Raw genomic sequence first — 25,405 nt, 5'->3', positions numbered from 1 at the left:
GCCCTGACGCCGGGCCTAAGCGGAAGCTGGCTGCAGCCCACCCACCGGGGCAGGTGGGAGAGCCACGCCCCAGGAAGGCTGGCCCTGGGGGTCTCAGCTGGAGGCCAAGGGGATCCCCACCCAGTCCTCACCTGGGCTGTCTCCCACTCTCCAGAGGAGAGCCGAGGGCTCACTCCTGAGACCCCTACCCACGCCCCCCACCTGCTTCTTCACTCTTGGGGTGGCTGCCTGGACGCAGGATGCTGCTGGGGGTAGAGTGGGAGCGTCCCAGTAACGGCCCCGCCTCCAAAGAGGAGTGGAGTGTCAGGAGGAGGGTGACAGGGCACCGGTGTGGGAGACTCCGGGGTGTGGGAGACTCCGGGGTCGCCCCCAGAGTTCTCCAAGAACCACTGAGTGGGTTGCCCCTTTGGAGACACCTCCCACCTTCCGCCTCAACACCAGGAGACAAATGTTGATGGTTCTGGGGCTTGGAGGAGCCAGGAGGGAAAGGCAACATCTGTGCCCCCTGGAGACCCCCACCAGTGGAGTCAGCGTCCCCAGGAGAGGCTCTGTGGGCAGGAACCAGGGCTCCAGCTCGGGGGTGGGGGGAAGGGGGGTCGCTGGGGCAAGTGGGCGAGGAGCCATCTCAGGCCCTCTGTGGTGATCCCCTTTCCCGCCATCATCACTGGTCTTCAGGGTCTCCTGCTGAAAACACGTAGCACCCCCAAACCCCAAGACCTGACTCCCAGGCCGAGGGTACCCCATCCTTGCCATCATTCCATCATCCCCGCCCCGCTCAGTCTCCCCTCTCCAGAGCCAGGGCTGGCGGAGGTCCAGGCCACAGTTTCCATCTGAGAGAAGCTGGCCAGCCCAGGGGTCCCACAGGTGAGGGACCTCCGAGGGGCAGCGGGCAAAAAGCAGGACTGGATTGCCTGACTGATGGAATGGCTCCTGGTGCCTGGTCAGCGGGTCAGGATCCGTCAACATTCATTAAACTTATACACACGTAGACCAGCAAATACTAAACCACCACACTCCCTGGCCTTGCTGCAGAGACAGCTCCCCACATGACTCACAGGCCGGCACAGACTTTTGGAAAAGCAATCTGGCCACACCCTGGCACACTCTTAGGACTCGGGTGTGGAGGGGAAATCACCAAGGGGCAGGGTCCTCAGACAAGGGTGTTCTTGGCAGCCACGCCGAAGGGGAAGATCTGGAAGCCTGGGCATCCGCCAGCAGAGGGGACGCTGGGGCGTTAGCGTCTGCACTTGGGGAGGAGGGGCCCCTGGCCAGCTGCGGGCATGCGGCGATGCTCACAGGCCTGTAGGTGGGCATGTCTGTGGGCAAGTAGAGAAAGGTTAAGACTTTTGGGTACCAGAGAGGGGCTTGGAGAGCGCGGTCACCTTTCGTACACTCTGCCTGACTCGTGGCAGGGAGCCTGTGGGGCGCTGCGTCACGTAACGCAGCCATCGCCTCCATCAAGCCCGGAGTGGGGGCTGCAGGAGTGCAAAGGGTAAGGTCCGCCCCGAGGGGCTCTGCCGGCAGCGACACGGGGCTCCGAGTGTGCACTGATGCTTCCAGTCGTGCATGGGGCCCCGGGGACCACCCTAGGAGCGGGGCTGTGGCCTGCACACACCGTGCACCAGCCAGGGGGTCGAGCCCCCGGGGAAGGAGGCCCCCGTCCGACTGGCCTGGAGGGCTCTTGACCCCAACTCAGGCTTTACTCTGATGGGGGGGACAGTGGGAGGGGAGGCTGAGACTGACCCGCAGGAAGGCAGGAGGAGAGGGCGGGGGTGTGCACAGCTCCCCACAAACCCCGCCATCCTTGAGGGCGCCGGTAACTCTCTGTGATTCCAGATGTTCAGCAGCTGTCTTGGCCATTTCCGCCCCTTCTCTGACCCCGCATCCGCCAGGAAACGTCCCCTCCTGTCCTCGGGCTCCGAGCCACCCCCTACCTTCCCTGCACCCCATTTCCTGAGCAGAGGCGTTTGTGCAGACTCAGCTCCCCCTCCCGTGGGGCGGCTCCAGCTTTCCCAGGGCCGGTGCTGCCCCCAGAGCCTGGACACCCTCTGCCAGGGGCTCTGATCCTGCCGCCGCCCCTCCAGCCTCTGGGACTGGTTTTCCCTCTCTCCCTCCTTTCCTCCTCGGAGGCTGGCAGCCTACATCGGGGCCTCTGGGGAAGCTGAGCCCAACCGGCCAGGAGGGAGTCCTGCTCAGTGGGGGAGGGTGGGAGCCCTGTGGGGTGGAGGCCAGAGGTCAGAGACCCCAGCCAAGCCCTGCAGGAGGGGGTGGGGGAGGGGGGACGCACGCTCAGATGTCTTCCCGGTGGACACTGGGGGGTGGCCTCTTCCATCTGAGCACCGAAAACTGGGGACACAGCCCCACCTTCCCTGAGCAGACCGGGGCCGGCGGGGGGGGGGGGCACAAGAGGTCACTGCTGCTGCAACTGGTCCAGTCTGGGGGCTCTTCTGGAGAGGGGACGGCAGGAGGAGGACTCCCTTCCTGTCATGTGCTTTCCTGTCTCAACAGAGCTGGTGGTTCTGGGGCATTTGGGCTCCTGTGGGCTGGGGGCAGGGCGGGTGGGGTCAGGGGCCAAGCCAGACACAGGGTAAGGGCTCCGGGGGGCCAGCAGCCCCAGCCCGTTGACCTCTGCCCCCCAGAATCCGGTCTCTGGCTGTTCCCCCTCCTCCAAGCTTCCTGCTCTGCCGGGGGAGCCAAGGGCAGGTGGGCCCGGCCAAAGGGAAGCCTCTATTTCCAACCAAGATGGGAGACTACCCTCAGGAGGACGCTGCTTCTCCATGCCCCACCTCTCCCCGGGGAATCAGCACAAAATGTGGTGTGTCCACCATACCGTGCAGACGATCCTGTGGGCCGCCCCACCGTGGCCGCTACGTCCGCCTGGCTTCGGGCTGAGCACAGAACGAGGCCTCTGCTCTGCTGTCGGGGTCGCTCCTGAGGGCTCGCGAAGTGAGCCTGGAGCCTCTGGGTCTGCACGCACCCCCCCACCCACCCCAGGATATGAGTCTATGAAAGAGGTCCCTAGGAGAGTAAACGCCCACACGCCCCCCCTAACCTCGGGGCCGGGGCAGACTTCTCAGGTGCACCAGGACCACCAATCCCCATGGGCAGCTCTGCCCATCCCTTGACCCCAGGCAGGGCACCCTGCGGGCTCCCTCCTGGGGTGGTCCCCCCACTGCCCCTGCTGCCACCCAGGACCTAGTAAAGAAGTGAAGTGCTCTCAGGGCAGAAGGAACAGGGGCGGAGCCCTCACCCAGGTGGGCCTGTGGACTCTGGGCCACCCCCTTGAGCCTCAGGACCTAACTGATGAGTGAAGCGACCCAGTCTGGGATAGGAGCTGGATAATCAGGAAGATCAGAACCTCAGCGCCTGGGGGAGGGGCGCTGGGGGTAGAGTTGCCAGATTTAGCAAAAAATAACAAACCAAAAAGCAGGATATCCAATTAGAGTTGAATTTCAGATAAATGATACTTTAATATGAGTATGTCTCATGCAATATTTAGGACATACTTATACTCAAAAAAAGTATTGGTTGTTTATTTGAAATTCAAATTTAACTGGGTGTTCTGTATTTTACCTGGAAACAGGGGTTGGGGGGATGGATACTCAAACCTCTCAACTCACTCACTCTGCCCATTGACCCCTCCTGCCCGCCAGCCCCAGAGGACAGCAGCCGTCCGTCCTCAGTTCTGTGTCCCAAGCCTGGTGGCAGTTGACTGGGCCAGCAATGCCCCCAGCTCAGCTGCACAGGGCAGTAGAGCAGAGAGGACTTGTTGGGGCCTGGCGCCCCCTCCCCAGAGGGCTGGGGTCTCCAAGGCAGGCCTCTTGGGTTCCGAGGGCCCAGGTGGGTTTGCCAAACTCCCTTTCAGGTCAAGGCAACTGTTGAAGGAGCCCCCCGGAACCTGGCTCTTCTCTGCCTCCCCCCATGGACTCTGCCCTGCTCTCTGCCCTCAGGTGGGCAGGCCCACTTTGGTGCAGGAGAGAAAGGAGAACCCACGAGAGCCCTCCAGAAAAGGAGAAGGGACATCTTGTGGGGTGGTTTCAGGGAGAGGAGAGCTCGACCAGGGGCTGAAAATGAGGAACATTGGCCAGGCACGACCCACCTGGAGAAGGTCATTGCCTCTGCAGGCGTCAGTGAAAGAGGATCCAGAACGGCTCTGGGGGGGGTGCGGGGGGCAGGGGCGGGCAGGGGGGAGGTTTCCAGCCTGCGCTCACCCCCTTTCCTGGGAAGGAAGGTGTGGAGGGCAGGGGCACAGGCAAGTGAGCAAAGAGCCCCACAGCCAGCCTCGCTGCTCCCCCTGGCCGGCCCGCTGGGGGTCCCACGTAGCCTTTGCAGACTCTCACACAGCCTGATCCCCAGGGCTGCTTCGTCCTGTCTCTGCTCCCTCTCCCACCAGGGCAGGCGCCTCTGGAGGTGGCGGGGGTTCAGGGCCATGGGCAGCCCTGTATTTTTCCCGGTGAGACCCAGGAAGAGGTCAGCACTGTTGATTTCTGGCCTGGGTGTCCACCTACAGTTCAAGGAGGAGGGGACCAGACGCTGCTCAGGCCCGGGTGGAGGTGGCCTTGGGGGTAGGTGAGAGGCTAATGAGGCCCCGGGAGGATGCGGGCCAAAGAGGGCCTGGCGAGGGTGTGGCCGCGCCAGGGTCCTGAGGCTGTGGCCCGGGCGGGGGTGTTGGGGGAGGGCGCGGTCCACCACGCCCGGGAACCCTTGGTGCGCCCACCACAGAGTGCCGCCTCTCCCGGGCAATGGTGACTCACAAAGCCGGCCCACGCCGGGCAGAGGACGCCTCCCCTGGGCCCCCGTGGGCCCAGGTCATAAAGGCCACGAGGGCCAAGCCCTGAGGAGGCACGTCCTGAGATGGCCACGCGCGCCCACGCGCGCGCGTGGCCCTGACACCGCACTCCAAGCCGGACCTAGATTTCCCACTGCAAGCGCGACCCGGCCCGGCGACTGGGCCTTAGGGCTGTCTGTCGGGGCCCAGCACCTCGGCGCCCATGTGTGTCGTCTGCTTCGTGAAGGCACTGGTGCACTTGTTCAAGATCTACCTGACAGCAAACTACACCTACAACTTCCGCGGCTGGCCTGTGGACCTCCGCAGGGATGACGTGCACGCCGCCGCCGCCGGGGGCCACAGCGGTCACCGGGGGACTGACGTGCCCGGCAGCCGCGGCGGGCATGTGGCTGCTGCAGGGCGCGGCGCTGGGCGAAGACGTGCAGGGGCGGCCGTCCCGCGGGGCGCGCAGCCAGGCGCAGTGCCTCCTGCAGCAGATCAGTGAGCTGCCCGGCCAGCTCGCCAGCTACGTGCTGGCCCACTCAGTGGGCCGCTGGTTCGTGTACCCTGGTTCCATGTTCCTGATGACACGCGCGCTGCTGCCGCTCCTGCGGCAGGGCCAGGAGCGCCTGGTGGACCGCTACCACGGCCGGTGCGCCAAGCTGGTGGCCTGTGACGGCAACGAGATCAACACCATGTTCATGGACCGCCGCCAGCGCCTGGGTAGCCATGGCCGCGGCCTGCGCCTCGCCATCTGCTGCGAGGGCAACGCCGACTTCTACGAGATGGGCTGTCTGTCGGCGCCGCTGGAGGCCGGCTATTCGGTGTTGGGCTGGAACCACCCGGGCTTCGGGGGCAGCACGGGCGCGCCGTTCCCTCAGCACGACGCCAACGCCATGGACGTGGTGGTCAAGTACGCGCTGTACCGCCTGCACTTCCCGCCCGCGCACGTGGTGGTCTACGGCTGGTCCATCTGCGGCTTCACGGCCTCGTGGGCCACCATGACGTACCCGGAGCTGGGCGCACTGGTGCTCGATGCCACCTTCGACGACCTCGTGCCGCTGGCGCTGAAGGTCATGCCCCACAGCTGGAAGGGGCTGGTGGTGCGCACGGTGCGCGAGCACTTCAACCTCAACGTGGCCGAGCAGTTATGCCACTACCCCGGCCGGTGCTGCTGCTCCGGCGCACGCCGGACGACGTGGTCAGCACCTCGGGCCCCCTGCGCCCCCTGCCGTCGGGCGACGTGGAGGGCCACCGCAGCAACGAGCTGCTCCTGCGCTGCTGCCGCACCGCTACCCCGCCGTGATGGCGCGCGAGGGCCTTACTGTCGTGACCCTATGGCTGCGTGCCGGCAGCCTGGCGCAGGAGGCCACCTTCTACGCGCGCTACCGCGTGGACGACGACTGGTGCCTAGCCCTGCTGCGCTCCTACCGCGCGCGCTGCGAGGATCGGCAGGAGGACGAGGAGGCCTGGGGCCCGCACGGGCTCGCTTTCCCCTGGCTAGTGGGCCAGGGCCTGAGCCGGCGGCGGCGCTGGCAGCTCGCGCGGTTCCTGGCTCGCCAGCACCTCAAGAACGTGGAGGCGACCCACTGCAGTCCGCTGGAACCTGAGGACTTCTAGTTGCCCTGGAGGCTGTAGACTGTGCTTCTGCGTGTCCCTTCTCCCACCCCCCACCCCAAACCAGTAAAGCTGGCCCTGCCTGGGATCCCCGCCTGGGATCCCCACCTTGTGTCTGGGGGAGGGTGGGGCAGTGCATAGGGACCTGGCAGGCCTGGCACTCTCCCTCACTGGGGCATCCCCTTGCCTCCTTTCTCTTCCTCCCTCCAACATTTGTGGACGGTCCCAGTCTGCTCCCAGCTCCTAAGGGGAATGCAAAGATTAACCTGACCCAGTTTATGGCAACACTGTGTGATGGGTGCCTTGATCACCTAGAAAGGATGGTGTGAACATGGGCTGTGGGACAACAGGAGGCGTCCTTCACCTGGCCTGGGTTACAGGATGACTCTGGGAAAGATGAGTGTTGAAGCGTCTGTGCAAGTCGCCTCTAACTATGAAAGAACACTGGCTTTGGAAGGGCTGTAAAAGTCTTAGCAGCTGGACCTCCCCAGGAGTGCGATGCTGCTGCTTCATAGGGTTCCCCCAGCCCCATTCCTGGCTTCTACAGGATGGGGTTCACCGTGGAACCACAGACTCAGAGTAAGTGGCAGGCAGTCCAGGTGGGACTACAGACACACCTGCACTGATCACTCATCGCTTTGTTCCTGGCTCAGGGATGCCATACACAATGAGAGACAAGCCCTCTGCCCACCACCATCTGTAATGCAGTCGCATCCTTACCACCTGCCCTTAATTGTATGAAGCAGGGCCTACTGGCTGTCCTCAACCCCTGGGGACAGGGGCTGGCCAGGGTGGTTCCAGCTAGAAGCTCTGGAAAAGCTGAAAGAAGGCAAGTGGGGCAGGCATATAATTGACAGCACCAGAGCAGGACCTGGCCTGGATGCACCTGGGCCAGTGCAAGCAGAAGCAGGTACTTAAGGTGACCTAAAGTACCAGGAAGACCTATGGGGAGAAGGTGAGCTTTGAGCTGAGACAGTAAGAGGAGTTAGCCAGGTGAAGGAATGGGTTTCCTTCCTAGGGATTAGTACCTGCAGGGTGGCTTGGCTGTTAGGGGGAATGCTGTCCAGAAGGGTCAGATCCTCAAGGGTTTGAATACCACTAAAGCAGCGGTCCCCAACCTTTTTGGCACCAGGGGCTGGTTCCGTGGAAGACAACTTTTCCACGGACAGGGGGAGGGAAAGGTTCAGGCGGTAATGCGAGCGGTGGGGAGCAGATGAAGCTTCGCTCACTTGCCCGCCGCTCACCTTCTGCTGTGCAGCCCGGGCCCCTGCACTAACGGATTGCTTGCAGAGGCAATTAGTAGCCAAGGAAGGGTAGTCGTGGGACTTGCTTTAGCGGGACCGGGTTGCCTAATGGCTACACACCTCTCCTTTGACAAGTTTGGCAAACCCTTCTCCGGAGTCTGCAGGAAGCAACTAGCTGAGTGATGGGCAAGTAACTCTGGCCTCAGTTTTCTCATCTGTAAAGTGGGGAGGGCCCCATCTGTCTCACCGGATTGCTGTGAAAAGGAAGTGAGAGAACACGGGGTCGAAGGGCGCCTCCAGCCAGAAGAGAGCAACTCGTGGTCGCGCCTTTTTCTGCGCAACCCCCATACAACTTTAAAATCCCTACAAAAAGGACAGACGCAAAAAAAAAAGAGCCCCAAGGTCAGTGGGTCAGGCCTCGGAGGGATCGCAAGCGGCCTGAGTCTGACCCGCCGAAGTACGTGAGCCGTGGCGCTCGCAGGCAGGGGCAAACACCTTGGAGACCTCCAAGAGGCCCACCTCCGGGATCCCGTAGCGCCACGTTGCACGGTCCTCCCAGTTCCCACCTTACTCCGTGCACCTCAAGACCGTTCTACCTGTGCTTCTCGCTGGTGGACCGGCCTCCCTTTCCGGCTTCGTCCGCAGCCTCGACCAATCATATTAAGCTGATGAACCGGGACTAGGCCAAAACACCTCCCTCATTGGGCACCGCTCGTGGGGGCGGGACGGGGGGGCGGAGCGCGCGTCAAAGCGGAAGTGGGTCGTCTCGCTGTTGATCACGTAATGCCGCGGCGCTTGAGGCGATTCAGCTGGCTGGTGCGTAAGCGGCGAGCGACACCTGGTGCGGCCCGCTCGGTTCCCACTGCGCCCGCGACCCCGGCTTCGACGCCAGCTGCGGCCCGGCCGCCGCCTAAACATGGACTCCGCCGGCCAAGGTACCCGCGGGCCCGGCGCCGCGTGGCGGCCTTTGGGCCACTCCGCCTGCGCCCGCCCGTCCCGCGGCACCTCTTCCTCTCCCACGCGCGCGGCCTCGAAGCTCCTGGCGGGTGTTCCGCCCCCGCTGGGATCGCTCTGTGCACTGGTTCCCCAGCGCCCTCCCCTCGCCCCAGAGCGTTGGGTTTCGTCACTCCGGGTAGCTCCCACTCTGCCCCCGCCCGACTCTTGCCCGGCGGGCCGCCCTCAGTCCCTGCGCAGGGCCCTCGGGGACACCCCATCCGGCCCTGGATGCGGGCCGAGGTGCCGTGCGCGGCGCCCGGGGAGGGGAAGGGAGGCGACGGCGTCCTCGCGTTGGGCGCAGCGCCCCTTGGGTGGCAACGCAGCTCGGAGCCCAGCCTACTGCAGAGTTGTCTGGAGGGGGAAGGGTGCAGTGAGTCAGGGGCACACCCAGCATACCAGGCCTGTTTCCGGAACTGACATCCCAGACTAGTTGGAGGTGGCCGCTGGGGGCTGTGGAGCGGGCCCAGAAGCTTAAGATTTTGAGGAGGTGGTACGAGTCTGTCTTCCATCCTGGGGCTCTAGAGGGAGTGCTAATCCTACGTTGATGTAACTACACTGGATGATTTCAGGGTGCTTTTCTATCGTTTGATCTGTGTCAGCGTATTAATTAAACATTAGAATTCGTCACAAGCGTGGGGTTCCGGTCACGAGAACGACAGAAAACATTTACTGAGCACCTTCTATGTGCCAGACACCATTCCAAGCCTGTTTCTCAAATCTTTTTCCATTTTCGCAATAACCTTTTTATAATGGTCCAAAAAAACCCCATTTTGCAGATGATTATACAGGCTGAGCTGAGATTCACCCAGGTGAGGGGCTCTGGCCCCCTAGTGTTGCCTACTGCAGCAGCCCGTGCTAATTCTCTCTGTAGGTCCTTTGGTAAGGACCTTGGTCACCTCTGAGTCAGGGTGTGAATAGCGTCTGCCTGCAGGGGGTACCGAGCTTGGTCTCACCCAGAGACTGGGCAGCGCACAGCATGTTGGGTGAGCACACAGTTTTATAAGCAGACAGTGGCTGAGGGCCTTTATTTGTTTTTTAAGAATAGAAAAGTTGTAGGGATCTCGAGGCACTTACTGAATTTGAGTAGGGTCAACACAGCAGGTACGAACGATGAAGTAAAGCCACGTAGGTTGATCTCAGTTAAATGTTGAAATCTGTTGATTAAAAAGAAAAGCTTCATTTAGTGAACATTTCTAGAGCACCACAGAAGTGCATGGCTCCAGCTGTGGGACATGTGAAGGGAATGACACGGCCAGCTAAACAGAGTGTCTTTGGTTTTAAGGGCATTTCGCCTATTTTTAGCAGATTCTAGGGTTTCTAGAGTAGACAAACATACCTGCAGTTAAAGACACTTTTACTGTTCTGCGCCTTTAATTTACTTTTCTTTCTTTTTTTTTTTTGGCCATGCTGCGCTTGGCTTGTGGGATCTTAGTTCCCTGACCAGGGATTGAACGTGGGCACTCGGCAGTGAAGGCGCAGAGTCCTAACCACTGACCATCAGGGAATTCCCTTTAATTTACTTTTAAATGTGCCAAACACCATACAGAGCCCGTCTCTTCACAGAACGTGCGGATCAAAAGGGAAGATGTTTTGAATGCTGATTGTATAATGTACTAAACAACAACGGCCTTGCATTTGGAATTGGAAAGAACTGACGTAGCCATGTTTTTCTTGTAACCTTCTAGTGCATACAGGAAAGTGCGTTTAACGTGGAGAACAAACGTGACGCAGGGGTTCGATCCTGGTCTGGGTGTAGCAGAGGTGTGAGGAGGCAGTGCCCTCTGCACACCGCCGCAGCCTTCTTGCTGTGGGGTGAGGGTCGAGGATGAACTGAACGGATTTTGTTTTGCTGACTCCCCACAGGGGCTGGATGACTGTGTTCCTTGTGTGTAATCTTAGCCTGCGCCCTGGCCGAGCAGCTGATTGGAAAGTGGTGCTGGTAGTGTTTACAGCTGTATTAAGTTCCTTCACGCTAAAAAATGGAAGAGCTGTTAGATCCAGCGGCTTTGTTTTTAACAAAGGTTTCCTGTCTGTGAAGATAGTATTCTTACAGGAGGAACCAGATTTAGGGAGTGGCTGCCTTGTGCCAGCATTTCTAGAACCTGAAGAAGCAACTTGGGTGGCCTGAGATGTGGCTGCTCCCAGTCTGGTGGCCAAAACCATCTTTGCAGAACCTTTCAGAGAAGAGGCATTGTCTCCACGGGTCCCCCGCCCCTTTCTCCTAAACCTGCCCTTGCACCCTTGCTTTCTCCCTCGGTGGAGACCTCTGTCCTCTCTTCCTCTGTGACTTCTTATTTGATGCTCTCTGACTGCATTTTGTCTCTGGCAGATATCAACCTGAATTCTCCTAACAAAGGTCTGCTCTCCGACTCCATGACGGATGTCCCTGTCGACACAGCGGTGGCCGCCCAGGCTCCTGCTGTGGAGGGTCTGACAGATGCCGAGGCGGAGGAGCTCAGGGCTGAGCTTGCAAAGGTGCTGTGCCATGGCTGTCCATCCGGGGGTGACCGTGAGGCCCTCCCAGCCTGATGAGGGGCCAGAGTGCTGCTGTGCTCTGGAGAAGTTGCCCTGGGAGATTGTCCCTGGAGCCCCACAGAAACTGCCCTCTGCAGCCCTTGGCTGGCGTGTGTCTGGCACCTTGTAGGGGCTCCATGAGGAGAATGTCCGCATGGGGCAGCTGCTGGAGCACACCATCTGCTGGGAGTGTCTCTTTTGGAATCAACACGACATTTTCAAGACCCCCATGGATATATCAGTCCCTGGATCTTCATTTTTCGTTTTAAAATACTTCTGTAAAAAGCGTTTCGTGTGATCTTTTTAAAGTGAGAGCTCTTTAAGAGGAAATAGGAGTTAAGAACAAAAGTGTCTGCGTATAATTTTTATTCAGACTAACTGCCAAGAGTGTTTCTTTTTACGGTGTGATACAGAGTCTAATAGTGACTCACTTGAGATTCCAGAATCTGGGGAAATGAACTTGTTGGCGTCAGTCAGGCAGAGGCTGGAGCACGCTTGTTGCAGTTCTCTGCTCCGTCTTCGGAAACAAGCCCGTCCTGATACATCCTGGGTCCAGGCCTGGGTCTGAGCAGAGCTGGTCATGCGGACAAACCCAGCCCCAGGACCAGGTTTTAGACCGTAGAGGAAGCCGCCCTTTCTGAATTGAACGGAGGTTAAAGGAGAAGCAGCAGGAAGTCCCAGGAGACTTACGTTTTGCCTTTTATTTCAGGACATGTTGGTTTAGAGAATAAAACCACAAGGTTTTTTTCAGCGGTGAATTGCAAAATGAAGAAGCTCTTGTGTTTCTTAAAAATTTCAGCTCGCGTGTCCACGTGCCCTTAAGCCCGTGTGCCCAAAGCACCATACATGGAAAGTTCGAGTCACCGAGTGTCACTGCTGGGGTGACGGGTAACAGTCTGGCCTTAGATGATCCTGTAGTTTTGAGTCGTTTCTTTTTCAGTATTTTCTAAAGCAGAATCTAGTGCTATATGGGGCTTTAGGCTGTTGTTAGTGCCTTAACCCAAACAGTCATTTTTTTAAGAAAGGGACTTTTTTTTTTAGAGTAGCTGTTCACATAGGAGCAGGAAGGAGCAGGAAGTATTGAGAATCTAAAGTAGGAAGGCTCTAAAGGATGCTCCTCTCTGTAGTTCACTCTTTGTTTTAAGACATGAGAAGGTTCTGGTCGTTATTGTCAAGATTTTTTCTGTTGCCCAACTCAAATTACTTTAAGCAGAAAAGAGAATTTTCTTTGGGCTTCTGTAAGTGGCTTTTGCCGAGGCCGGCAGCTGACCTTGGGAACACAAATGTTGTCATAAGGGTTGTTTCTCTGTCACGTGGGTCTCTGGCCACCCATCCGTCTGTCAGCTCTGCTTCCTTCCCCCGACGTGTGGAATTCCCCCATGGTGCAGATGGGGCCTGGCTGCCAACCCGCCCACCTTCTGTTGCTCACACCCAGACCCGGAGCCTGGACAGAAAGGGGCTGCTGTCTTCTAACACCCGTTCCTAGTCCCAGGGAAGAGCTCCGCCAGGCCTTGCTTGTCATCCACGGGTGGGCACTGTGGTCAGTAGCCCCGCCAGAACACTCGGCTTAGGGGGGCGGGACGGTTCTCCAGAAGAAGCCGAGGTGCTGGCGCCACATACAAACAGAACCGATGCCTGCTGTAGACTGTTCCTAAGACGAGCTGTGTTTCTGTAAATGGCAAATTCTTAGGTGACTCTGAGAAGGCCTTCACTGCGACGTGTGTGAGGATGGTGGTCACTTCCTGCCATAGTGGTGGCTGAATCCTGGCAACCGTGCTTTTGCAGGTGGAGGAGGAGGTTGTCACTCTGCGCCAGGTGCTGGCAGCCAAGGAGAGGCACTGCGGAGAGCTGAAGAGGAGGCTGGGCCTTTCTACCTTGGAGGGCCTGAAGCAGAACCTGTCCAGGGGTTGGCATGATGTGCAGGTGTCTCACGCGTGAGTGTCTGCTCCACCTGCTTGATGGGCGTTGAGTCCTGGGGCTGAGGGGCCTCCTGGGAGCAGGCTCAGCAAGGGTGCCGCTTGGAAGCAGCCAGCTGGGGGCCCTGAATCCTTGCCAGCAACTGAATTTGTATTTATTCAAAGAGTGTAGAGTCTACACGTGTTTTTAAAAGGCGGCAGACGTGCTAGCTAGTTGTCCGAGCGGAAATGGACAAGAAGAATATGTTTCAGGGTCTCCATTGGAGAGAACACGAATTAGGTGCTTAATGAGGCTGGTTTTCCATGGTCCCCACAGGTCAGCGCCTGCCGACGTGAGTCCTTCTCATGGGCATGACGTGGTCAGGACCTCTGACCCACACCCTCTGTGCCGCAGCTCTCTGAATTTGGGTAGTGCGGCTGTGTGGCTCCTCTGAAACGCATCCTCCAAGGTGGGGGGATGGGAGATGTCTCCCACTGTCTGAGAAGCCAGGTTCCCACAGGAAGACCAAGTCAATTTTCATGAATCTGCCCTAGGAAAGGCCCAGTTCTCTGTCCTAGGAAACTGTAGGCCTTGAACCCCAAAGGGTGGCTGTGTTGGGGCCATGGGCTGTGCCCTCCTTGCTCCTCCCAGCTGTTCCCCAAGACACAGCTTCCGTCGAGTGAGCAGGCCCTCCTTCGGCATGAGGAGAGTGGCTGGGCCTGCAGATGCCTCACCTGGGCCTGCAGAGCCGGTGCTGAGCAGAAGCAGGCTGAACGTTCAGTCTTCCTACCAAGTGCTCCTTCTCTGTTTTCCCTGGAATGTCACTTGCCAGTTTGAAACCTGAGTTGAAGTGGTTTTTCTAAATCATTTACCACAGACTTTCTGTTTTTAGCTACGTGAAAACTTCTGAGAAACTTGGAGAGTGGAACGAGAAAGTGACCCAGTCGGACCTGTGAGTGCCTCTGCTGCCGGCACCTCCATCCTCTCCCCTCCTGACACCTTTGAGGGACAGGGAGGCTGTGCACACTTGGCTCAGGCCTAGCTGTGGTGTTTCTTGGCTATTTTATTTTTAATATAATTTTTCTCCTCTCAAACACAAAAGAAACTGTCCTTTAAATGCTTCTGGAAGAGGGTGCAGACGCTGAAGGAAGTTCACTCCGCCACCAGACCACACTGAAAACTTCCCCCTGCCTGATGTGTGTCCCTCAGATCAGAGGCCGGAGCTGAGCTTGGGCCACGTCTGGCTGGTGATGCACCTTGAGCGCCATCTGGACTGATGCTGATGGCGCTTTTCCCCCTCCTTCCCCTGCAGACCTGGCTCCAGCTGTGGTGCTCTCAGGGTCTCTTGCACTTAGGGGTGGCTCTTGAGCTGGGGGCGCAGCGTGGGCCGTGCGGGTCAGATCTCGAAGGAGCTCCTTTGGCCTGAGCAACTCCAAGCTCTCAGCCACACGGAAAATAGGTAGAGCGCAGAACCCTCACGGGTAGCTCTGTGTGTCTGACAGACCTCTGGTCCAGAAGGACTCCCGACGTCTTATTTGAGATTCTTAAACAAGATGGTAGCGCTTCATTCGTGCTCTGTTCTGGGTATAGCCTTTGAACTGGGTGGTGCAGTATTTCATTTTATTATTATTTTTTAGATTTTATTTATTTATTTAGGTTTGGGCTGCGTTGGGTCTTCCGTTGCTGTGCGCAGGCTTTCTGTAGTTGCGGCGAGTGGGGTCTACTCTTCATTGTGGCGCACGGGCTTCTCATTGCAGTGGCTTCTCTTGTTGTGGAGCATGGGCTCTAGGTGCGCAGGCTTCAGTAGTTGTGGCTCGCGGGCTCTAGAGCGCAGGCTCGGTAGTTGTGGTGCGCGGGCTTAGTTGCTCCGCGGCATGTGGGATCTTCCTGGACCAGGGATCAAACCCGTGTCCCCTGCACTGGCAGGCGGATTCTTAACCACTGCGCCACCAGGGAAGCCCCTGCAGTATTTTAAAATAGTCACCTTCTGGGAGGTCTTGCTTAGAAGGAAGTGCTGTCGTGCTTGCCAGAAGGCATGGGCAGAAAGCCCTTCTGTGTTGGGCTGAGAGGAAATGGTTGTGACCCAGCTTGTCTTGGAGGTGCCCGGAAGCCCAGGTGGGCCAGCTGTGTGCGTGGAGCCTTTGCAGCCTGGGGTCACGAGGGGAGCCGGGCACCGAGTGGGTCTGGTGGTTGGGGTTTCGTGCTGTTTGCGTGGCTTGGTAGGGCAGCCCGTTGCTGCAGGCAGGCTCACGGTGCAGACCAGAGCTGAAAATAGCCTTGGGAGATCTTAGTGCTGTTCTGTAAAGCCAGTTGACGGGAAGCTGCTGGGATACTGTTTCTGACGATCACGGTTCTGACTCCTCTGAACGGACCCTGTGGCTCTGGGCCTGCAGGTGTGGCTGGTGGGATGGCCCTTTTCATGCGCTTCATCAGGCAGCGGCCACGAGGTCTTAGCCCCAAGTCTGGTGGTAGAGTTGTCAGGGCTGGAGGCGTCTCTGCAGTGATAGCCCAGGACGGTGACGACGCGACACAGCTGCTCTGCACTCTCGGGGTCGTCTGACTGGTGCCTCCCTAGCGGTGGCTGCCGGAGACCGCTGCTGGGGTTCCGCGTCCAGAGCCTCGGAGCCACCCTGTCTTTCGCGATTCGCGATCCGTGTGCTGGTGGATCCCTTTCGGAGAGCGCCGCCCAGGGGGAGGAGGCGGGCGTGTGCAGCCCGAGCACTTAGCTCTGGTGCAGCGGTCCTGTCGTGAGTGGGTTGATGCCGTTTGGGAGGGGGTCTCTTCCCTCGGCCAGCTGTTGATTCAGCAGCCGTGCTCTGTTGGTCGTGAAGTGATCACCTAATGGGATCCTTTTTTAGGTGGATCATAGCTAAAATCGTGCTTTGTGTGGACACCAGTAAATTGCACAGTCACTCGTTGGCATGTTGAGTTCTTTGGTCGCAGGTGACAGAAAGCACAGCTACAGATAGTGTCAGCCTAGGAGGGACGGGGAGGCTTTGCCTGGCGAGAAGCCCCCGCTCCAGGCCCTCTGCCCGGGGCTCCAACCAGCGCTCCCAACCTGTGTCCCTCCCCCTTCCACTCTCCCCACAGTGGCTTTGTTCTCAGGTAGCTCCTCTGTGGTCAAGGGGTGCCTGGTGGGGCTGGATGGTATCTTCCCAGCCTTGCAGACCAACAATAAGATTGTGCTTTCACTGTGGTCCGGGAGCTGTAGTCTCCGGCCAGGCAGTCTGGGATCACGGGCCCCACCGAGTGGCAGGTGGAGACGGCCCCCCAAGGGAGGATCCTGGAGGAGGAGCATCCAGCAGATGCCTCCCTCTGACTGACAGCCACGCCCACTGGTCCTGGGAGGAGGCCTTTGTCTTCCTAAAAGGTGAAAGGAATTCCCAAAGGGGCAGCGGCCAGGGCCGCACTGCCTGGTGCTCTCAGGCACGGGTGGGGCTGAGTTACCAGGACACAGACGCTGGCTCTGCCCTGGCCTCTGCACCACATCTGTCCCAGAGGGGTGCTTCCCTGCAGAGTGGCCCACAGCACGCGCCTCTCCTGCTGGTGATTCAGTGCCTGGGCCCCCTGCTAGGTCACCCTCAGGATGCTCCACTTCTGTTGCCACCGTCTTGAGAGACGCTGAGACAGGCCATGGTGTAGGTGGCAGCTCCGGGTGAAGGCGTCTTCAAGTCAGAAGACGCCTGGGAGAATTGTGACCACAGTCTGCATGGAAACCCTCTCAAAGGAGGGTGTGGACTTTGGGTTTTGGTACGAATCAGCTGTGGCCTAGAATGGACCTTGTCGCTCGGCCCGGGGGATCCTGTCCAGGCCCCAGCTGTCCAGATACCTGGGTCACTGGGCAGGTGATTGGACTTTGAGTTCCTGTTCACTTAAGTTCTGTGATCGTGTCAGACTATCACTGGGGGAGGAATTTCTCGTTGTCAGGGTTTTCTAAGGCCTGGGTTCAGAATGAGGCCTCTTACTAGTTTTTGAATCCAGAAAACGCAGAAGCAGATTTTTCAGCAAGGATTTTAGAAATTATTTTTTCCTTGTTATTAACAGTGTGTTCCAGAATCACTGACCTTCTGGAAACTGAGATAAACTCAAATGTCTTAGCGATTTCAAGATATTTCCAAACTCTTGCTGGGAAGCGACGTGTTTTGAGGCCCGGGCCCTGCTGTGCTGTGAGTGGCTGCAGCTGAGGGGAGGGAGGCCCCTCCAGGGTGCTTGGGGCCAGGCCGTCCCCACAGGACGGGGAGTGCAGGGCGCCAGGTAGGAGGCTGGCCTGAGGGAGGCGGGTAGCAGGCGCTCACGTGGGGCCTCCCGAGGGCGACGATGTGGGGTGGATGGGAAAGGGGCCGGGAAGCCCCACTGCTGGTGCTGTCCGAGCCAGCCCCCTGTGACCTGGGGGTGCCAGGAGGGCCGGAGCCGGCTGGCGTCTCCGGAGCCCTACCATCTCGAGCCATTGTTGTGGGGTTGCCAGTTTGGCTAGAAAGGAGCTCCTGGGTTCAGGCTGCTGTGTCTTCTGTTTCTGGTGGGGGCTGGACGGGGGGCTGGGTGGGGTGCTGGCAGCTGTGGGTGTTGGCTCTCAGCCTGGGCCTGAGGGTGCCCTTGCCGTCCCTGTGGCCCAGGCACCCTGCCCGTGCCTGTGCCACTGCCGTTGAGGTCACGAGCCATCTTGTTGTGGGTGAATGGGGCAGGAGGGTGTGGAACAGGCCGTCTCCGCCAAGACCACCCCCTTGAACCAGTTCTCAAAGGACATGGTAGATGCAGAACAGGAGGGTGGAGGGCTGGAGGGGCTGCTCGGGGTCTGAAGGCTGGCCCGACACAGGCCGCACTGCCGGCTGCATCCCCTGTGGGTGTGGTCGAGCTGTGCTGTCCTCAGAGGACTGTCTTAGACGAGAAGAGAACAGAGAAGCCCCAGGAGGGCCTGAGGGGCTGGTCTGCTTGGCCGCAGGCCCTGGGCTCTGTGGGCCTCTTTGCTGTAGGGGTGGGGCAAGTAAGTTTCCACGGAGGGGAGCCTGCATTACAGGAAGAGCAGAAAACGGTGTTATTACAGGGTGGGGGGTCGTGACCTGGCAGTGCTGCATCTGTCCCTCATGCAGTCCCCTGGGGGCCCTGAGACAGGACACGTGTCCTCTTCCTGGTGGCCAGGCTTTCTCACCGCCCTGACCGCCCCCTCTTTTCTCTGGGTGCCTTGTCCTTGGTGTGGGGAGGCATGGCTACGCCTTCTGTTTGGTTGGTTTAACTGGTGTTTCTCCTTCCAGCTACAAGAAGACCCAGGAAACCCTCTCTCAGGCAGGACAGAAGACCTCAGCAGCCCTGTCCACCATGGGCTCTGCCATCAGCCGGAAGCTTGGGGACATGAGGTGAGACTCCCTGGCCTGACATCTCCACCCTGAGAGCTGGGACAGGCAGGTGGGGTTTTAGGGGGTTTAGATCCACTAGGGGGTCTGCAGGAAGCCTGCCTGAGCCTCCAGGCTCAGATGCACATGCCTCAGGGGCCCCTCACCACCCACAGGTGTGGCCACACCAGCCCCTGACCAGTTGGTTCACAAACTCTTGTTTACCGGCTACCTCTGCCATTTATTTGTATGTTTCTTGGGGTGCGGGGTTGGGGGGGGGTCACTGGTGCCTGTGGGTAACTTTGGTACTTAGGGTTGGTGGAGGCGATGCTTCTTGTTGAAGTTCCACGGAGAGAAAACGATTCGGCCTGGGGGCAGCGTCAGCCTGGGTGGCCCGCCAGCCTGGACAAGTCGAGGGCAAGCGTGGTGTTTCCCGGGGTGTTTGCCAGGCCTGCCCTCAGAGAGCGTGCGGCTGCACGCTAGGGCCCCCGACTGAGCGTTCTGTCCCAGAAGTGGTTGAGACCCTGCTGGCCACCCGAGTGCCTCTGGGGCCAGGGAGAGTGGGGGGCCCGGGCACTAGGTGGACCACACACAACAGTGGCCACCCCCAGCCTGATGGCCACGCCGCTCCCAAGCCAGGCTTCACCCTGAGTTTCCTGCTCTGGGCTTCGCTGCTGCCCCCGCAGGGCCTCCTTGGAGCCGGAGGCCAGGGTGTGGCTCCTGGCTGAGCTCCTTCCTTGCTGTGCCCTCACAAGGGCCTCCCTCGGGGTTGTTGGGACTAACTGGAAAGAGACAGCGGGCAGTGCGGGTCATCCCCATCGCCAGCACCCTGGACTTGGCCACCCGGGTTCCACTGCCGGCCCTGCCCTGTCTCCTCATAGCCAAGAATCCTATGGAGTTGCTGTGGGTCTGGCCTGCTGAGCGTGGCATTGGGAGTCCCCCTGGCCCTGACCCCTCACCTCTCACCCTTGAGTGGGCTCCTTCTTGCCTGCTTAGGGTAAGCATTTCCCTGCCTCACAGCCTGTGGCTGCCTCGTGGGCCTCAAGATAGGAGCCCTGCCCTGGCCAAATGGCCACAGGCGCTCACAAGCCCCAGGCCCCACCCGGCTGAGCAGAGGACAGCTGGTGCCTGGAGCCGTGCTCACGTTTTATCAGTGTTTGTTACCGCTCTCCTCTCCTTGACCCCCCCAGCCTCTTATTTTGAAAAACTTCAAACCTTCGGAGAAGCTGAACCGTCAGTAATAGGCAGTCTGTGCCTCAGGGGTGCACCCTCTACAATGGGGGACCCTGCGGGCCACGCTCGGGTGCAGGCCTTGCCCACCATGGCTGTGATTCGGGCACAAGAGGGACCCCCCACCCCAGGCGGTGGCTCTGCGCTGGCAGCAGGAGGGCCTGTGGCAGTTGCTCCCCGAGGCTTCGCGCTGCTCGGCTCATGCTTGACTCTGGGTGTGTTCCTGGATCGAGTCTCCCTTGACGCTCGATGGGATGCCTACTGTGACCACCTGAGCCAGGCTGGGGTAAGCCTGGCGACAGGCTGATCACACGCCCCTGGCGGCCAGGCCTCACTCCCAGGGCCCGTCACAGAGCGAGGGGAGCGTCTGCTCGGGTCTGTGCTTTCCTGCAGAGGCTGGTCTGATGACAGGGCATCTGAAGCAGGTGACAGAGGTCTGCTTCGTCCTCTTCTGGGAAGATTCTCTTTCATTTTTCGTGTCATGCGCTCACGTTCAGTATTCTCGCTCACTTTCGAGCGTGTTCGGAGCACTCTGGCTGGAAAGCAGGCGAGAGGGCGGAGCCCCGGGCGCGTGTGGAAGCGGCTGCGGGCGAGCCTGCTGGGCAGTTCCTCACGCAAACGGCTTCGATCTGGGGGAGCAGCGACGCGGCCCATGCTCCGTCTGCCCCCGCTGTCTGCTCAGAACCCGGAGTGGCCGTGTCGCTGCAGGTCCTGTGCCCGCCGTGCGTGAGTCAGACCGGCAGAGGAACCGGCGCGTGGTCACGGTGCCTGTTGGCTGGGGTCTCATTCTGGGGCCTCGAGTGCCTGCTGCTGGTTTTGCTCTCATGATTCCAGTGGTACTGTGATCTCTGGGTCTCAGGGTCCTCGGTGTGTCCCCATCGCCTCACCACGTGGTCTCAGGTGGTTTCTGAGGCCAAGGCCCATTTACCTCCGTGGTTTGGAGCTTCTCAAGAAGGAGAATCAGGGAGGTCTCCCTTGCACGTTCAGGGTCAGGTGCTGCTCAGTCCTTCAGGACAGCAGCCCCACACTGGTGTCTCGAAGGGCCCGTCCAGGAGTAGCCCGGGTCGAGAGGCCTTCTGCATCCCCGGCGGGGGGGACCTGGATTGGGGCCAAAAACCCACTTAAAGCAGGGTCAGGCCTCCGTCCAGCTGGGTGACCTTTGATGGGACACATGCCTCCTCTCACCATTGGGCTCGTTCTCCTGCCGAGCAGAGCAGGTCCTGCCGCCCACCAGAGCGGTGTGGGTACGTCAGGCCATGTGACTGTCACTTCTGAAATGATCTCCACGTTGGGGTGGCCTTGTCCCCCTCCCCAACCCCCCGCCCCCCCGGGCAGCTGCCCTTGGACACGCTCAGATTTGTTGGTCAGCTTCTGTCATCTGTGGTGATGGAGCCAGAGCATGAAGTTCTCAGCCCTGGGGGTGTCGCAGGCCCTGTCGCGGTGCAGGGGGCGCCCCGGCCCAGCTGGAGTGCAGGCTGATGGGGTCCTGGGGGAGGCACCGACCCCGGGGGCCGAAGAGCACCTCACGCCCTCGCTTTGCTTGTTTTTTTGGGCTCCTTCTCTCCAGTCTGTGGCGTAGTCAGATGCGAGGGTCCCTCGTATGTGACCGCATCCAGGAGGGCGGGGCAGAGGCTGGGGAGGGGGCACGTGCCCTCCTCTGGCAGCGTGGTCGCCGGCGTCCCTGTGCTCTTCCGGAGCTCGAGCAGAGGGGCCGGGGCAGGACCAGGCGCCCCTCCTAACACTGCATCTCTTCTCTCCTCCTGCCGCCGCTCTCAGGGCTCGGCCCTTCTCACACTCCTTTAGGTAAGACTGACGCTGGACACGCTGGGCACGGCTGGCCCCAGGGGAGGCTGTGCGGATGAAGATGGGGGTGGGACCAGCACAGCAAGGTGGTCACCAGTGGCGTGACGGGTTCAGGGCTCCTCCCCTGATTGTGCAGCCGGCTGGGTCCTGTTGCCGCCCGTTCTGACCCGGCCTCACCGAGTAGCTATCGGCCCACCCCTGACTCTATTCCTGGAAGGAAGGGGCCCTGCCGGCCCTCAAGCCGTCGTGTCCCCATGTCCTCCTCCCCCAGAAGCAGTCCTGCCCCTCAAAGTGGAGCTGGTCTCCTCCCCGTAACCGAGCGCTCTTTCTGCCGCGGGGTGCTTGGGACCGGGTCAGACAGCCTCCCGAGTGTCCTTTACCTCGTGCTGATCGAGCCGCTCCTCCGCCTTGGAGGTCTGGAACCCAAGTCCAGAGCAGCCTGTGACTTTAAATATTCCTACTTGCTCTGCCGGTCTCTCTGGAGCTGGCTGTTAAGTCACGTGGGGACACCTGGCGGTTCTTGGCACCAGAAGTGTCTTTAGCACCCCAGGCCAAGGGCATCTTAGTTTCCTTGTCCCAGCACCCTCTTCTGGCAGTGTCACGCTTCTGGGGCCAGGCGAGGGGCACCCGGGTCTGGTTCTCCCCCTGAGGGCAGCCTTGCGGCTTCTCTGCTTCAGTGGTGCGGGGTGGACGGGGCCTCAGCTTCCTGCACGGGGAGGCCGGTCCTGTCCTTGCCTTAACTCTCCTTCTCTGCTCCTACCATGCTTCCAAGCAGCAGCCACTCCATCCGCCACTCCATAAGTATGCCGGCCATGAGGTAACGTGCCCCCGCACCCCACGGCTCCCTGAGCCCGCTGGGACCCCACTGGGAGGCCGGTGGGAGGGGGTGGCTTCAGCTGGTCCGTCTCACTCCCCAAACCCCTGAACCAAGGACCACTTTCCCCCTCAGCGTCCTCTTGGCTCAGGGTTGGGAGATACTCTTCGAGGCTGAAGAGCTGGTGGGGGTGAGGCCCCAAACTGGGCTCCACCTGGAACTTTCCAGGGCTGCCCTCAGGGCCGGGCCGGAAGGGACAGAGAGGCTTGCGCACGCCAAGAGGTCTCAGGTGTCTCCAGGATTTTTATGGTGGCTCTCTATGTCCTGAGAACAGCCAGAGCCAGGACCTGTTCCTCCTCGAAGTCCCCACCTGTGCTCGCTCCTGCTCTGTGGTGCAGCCTGGGTCCCCGCAGAGCTCGTGTCCCCGTCCAGGAGAATCTGCTGCAGCTGCTGTCCCCCGAGCGTGCCAGGGGTCACTGACAGGCTGCCTCCAGAGGCCTGGGCTCAGGGAGCTGCGGAGCCAGGGAGGGGGACGGGGGCTGGGTGGGACCAGGCCTGGCCTGCTTTGTCCTCTGCCTCCTCGTCACTCTCTGCTCTCCGAATGCTCCTTGGTTTTCCTCTTGCTCGATTTCTGTGAGAGATCTGTGTGAAGAACACGTGGGGCTTTCCATAACCCCAAGATGTGCATTTAGGGCGCAGTAGAAACGTGCCCGGCATCCCCCGGCTGCCCAGTCAAGGGGTCCGCAGTTTGCCCAGATGAAGTCTGGGGCTCACCAGCTGGTGGCATGCAGATCTTCTGTCCTGCAGTTGGGGGGTGTGGCTGACCTCGGTTCTGTCCTGGGGAAGCCTCTGAACATGTGTGCCCCCTCCCCTTTTTTTGGCTCGTCATGTTTTTGCAGTGAGACCTCGGGATCTCTCAGGGATCTCTCCAGAAGATGACCCTAACCCCGAGTTCCTTCAGGTTTAGGAGGGTGACAAAGCAGTGTGCTCCTTATACTGACATCTTTCTCTCTCTTTAAAGGAATTCTGCCACCTTCAAGTCATTTGAGGACCGAGTTGGGACCATAAAGGTAACTGGATCTGGACCGCCCAGTTCTGCCGGGGTGGGACACGTCACTAGTCATTGTAGGTTCACGTGCAGTTATGGGAAATGATACGGAGAGCTCTTGTACCTTGTGCGGTTTCCGCCGGTGGTAACATCCTGCAGTGTCACAACCAGGACGCGTGGCTGTTACAGTCACAACAGAGCACAGTTCCACCATCCCCACAGAGACTGCGGCCTGCCCACCCCCGCTCTACAGCCCTGGCAGCCCCTAGCCTGCTCTCCGTTTCTGTTGTGTCAAGAACGTCATGTAAATGCAGCCACGCAGCGTGTCGTCTCTTGGGGATTGGCTCTTTCCACTGTGTAGTTTCCTAGAGAGATATCCAGTCTGTTTCCCGTGTTGGTGATTTGTTTTCTGTATTGCTGAGCGGCGTCCATGTGACATAAACTCACGTAGGAATCGGACACCTTGAATTCCCAGCACGGGCCTAGGATCTGCTAGGTGTGCGTGCTCTGTCTCATGTTCTTCTTTCTTGGTCTTTTCCCATCTGTAGTCTAAGGTTGTCAGTGGCAGAGAGAATGGCAGTGACAACCTTCCCTCCCCGACCGGGAGTGGAGACAGACCCCTGCCCGATCACACGCCCTTCTAAGCCCGTAGCGGCTTTGCCCAGCCACGGAACAAGCACACCGTCATCGCCACAACTGCAACTTCGAGCGGCGGGTGTTGAGAACAATCACGCCATCCCCGTGGAGACGTGGCTGCCGCGCTCGCATGGGTCAGAGAACATGTCTTGTACACAGATGCCTCCCCTTCTGTCGGCAGATCAGCAAATCACTGCGCCGTCCTGCCTTGGAGCAGGAAGCGGGCAGGGTGGTGGGTCCCAGGGTGGGAGCCAAAGCCAAGCTCCTGTTGGGAGTCTTGTTAGTAGATCAGCATGTTGAAAGCGGGGTGGGGGGGGGAGAGCGATAAGTATAAAAACTCCTTCCCTAAGTCGCAGAAGGAAGAGCCATCCAGAAAGCCCTGCCTGATCTGCAGTTTTATTTCAAAATGCCAAACAGGAAAACTCCCCATTTTCTGAGAGCTTCCAGAAGGCTGAGTAGCAGCAGATGCCTAACCATTACACTAATGATCTAGCTTTAAGAAAAGCAAATTTTTTATTTTTTAAAAGCAGTGGGTTTTTCAGAAAGTAAAACTACGCAAAGCAGCTTTAGCCTCCCAGTTAGAGAATGTTATTCCTTTGGACTCAAGCTGAAGTGCACGCCTTATATTGCCTTATGTTTTATTTGTTTATAATGTTTTTATATGTATAAACGAGGGTTCCTTAGTGGATTTTGAGCGCTGTGTAAAATCCTGCATCCAGCCGAGGGGCAGCACCTCTGTGCCAGTGGTGTGTTTTATTTCACGAGTGCGTTCCATCCCCGTATAGAAAACTGGCTTCTCGCTCCTCTCAGTGACCGGGGCAGCTCCCACTGGCTGGTGGGGGTGGGAGAAAGAAAGACCAGCACCTTCACAGAGGGCTGGCGCTGCCCCTGTACAGGCTGGGCCTGGCTGGCACGTCACCGATCAGCGGCTCCAACCTGGGTGTGTGGCACACGCCAGGGCCAGCAAGCAACAGGCAGACCCTGCAGGTAGGTCAGGGCCAGGGCGTCGGGTCAGCTGGGACTCTGCTGTTGCCTTTTCTCAGGAGCTACAGAGGTCTCTTTCTGCTCCGATGCTGCCACAGCCCAGCAGCCTCTCACCCAGGGCCCCACGTCTGGCGCACCTGGAGGGGCGCTCTGTGCCTTACAGGCTCTTAGCGGGCAGAGACCTCGCCGGCATCTGTGCACTCTTGAAGGGAAGGAGCCGTCAGCTCAGTGTCTACTCTGGTCGACTGTGATGTGCTGTCTGGTACCTGAGTGTCTGCTGGTCACTTCAGACACACTGGGGGGTGGGGGGTGGCTGCCGTCCACACTCGTGCCTTGGGAGGAACGCTGCTCTGTGCTCCTTCCCCAGGGTTGGAATCTCTCAGATGGGGTGTGATGGGAAGGCAGGATGCAGGTGTAATAACTGATTTATCTTTTCCTTAAAGTAGATAACGGGTGATTTGTCAATAAAGCATTCCTTTGGGGGAAAACCCACTTAAGCTTGTGTGGTGTATCTTACTTCATTCAGGA

At 59.4% G+C, this 25,405-nt stretch overlaps 2 protein-coding genes across 5 annotated transcripts; both read left to right on the top strand.

The window, feature by feature from the left end:
- The first annotated feature begins 1,289 nt into the window (after positions 1-1,289).
- TPD52L2 (TPD52 like 2) lies at positions 1,290-25,369 on the top strand. 4 transcript variants are annotated; one of them, XM_060033253.1, is made up of 9 exons: positions 1,290-1,492; positions 10,955-11,100; positions 12,925-13,073; positions 13,928-13,987; positions 18,285-18,386; positions 21,369-21,395; positions 22,171-22,212; positions 23,231-23,279; positions 23,806-24,028. In XM_060033253.1, the coding sequence occupies exons 2-9, from the start codon at positions 10,999-11,001 to the stop codon at positions 23,899-23,901; spliced, it is 627 nt and encodes a 208-aa protein (XP_059889236.1). In that variant the 5' UTR covers positions 1,290-1,492; positions 10,955-10,998; the 3' UTR covers positions 23,902-24,028. The 4 variants fall into 4 exon arrangements, with proteins under 4 accessions (XP_059889236.1, XP_059889235.1, XP_059889238.1 ...); XM_060033252.1 differs by lacking the exon at positions 1,290-1,492 and adding an exon at positions 8,394-8,564; XM_060033254.1 differs by lacking the exons at positions 1,290-1,492; positions 21,369-21,395; positions 22,171-22,212 and adding an exon at positions 8,396-8,564.
- On the top strand, positions 3,753-6,406 carry ABHD16B (abhydrolase domain containing 16B). Its single transcript, XM_060033250.1, is given in 4 exon segments — positions 3,753-5,141; positions 5,143-5,929; positions 5,932-6,045; positions 6,048-6,406. Coding segments are annotated over 4 exon segments (1,410 nt in total). The 5' UTR covers positions 3,753-4,991.
- Positions 25,370-25,405: the final 36 nt, after the last annotated feature.

This window comes from Delphinus delphis, chromosome 15 (assembly GCF_949987515.2).
Source record: "Delphinus delphis chromosome 15, mDelDel1.2, whole genome shotgun sequence".
In the NCBI taxonomy this organism is placed as follows: domain Eukaryota; kingdom Metazoa; phylum Chordata; class Mammalia; order Artiodactyla; family Delphinidae; genus Delphinus; species Delphinus delphis.
This window is presented reverse-complemented; position numbering and strand designations above follow the sequence as displayed.

Coding starts and splice junctions, on each gene's coding strand:
- TPD52L2 (XM_060033255.1), top strand. Junction 13,074..13,927: donor GATGTGCAGGTGTCTCACGC/GTGAGTGTCTGC, acceptor TTCTGTTTTTAG/CTACGTGAAAACTTCTGAGA. Junction 18,387..23,805: donor CGGAAGCTTGGGGACATGAG/GTGAGACTCCCT, acceptor TCCCATCTGTAG/TCTAAGGTTGTCAGTGGCAG.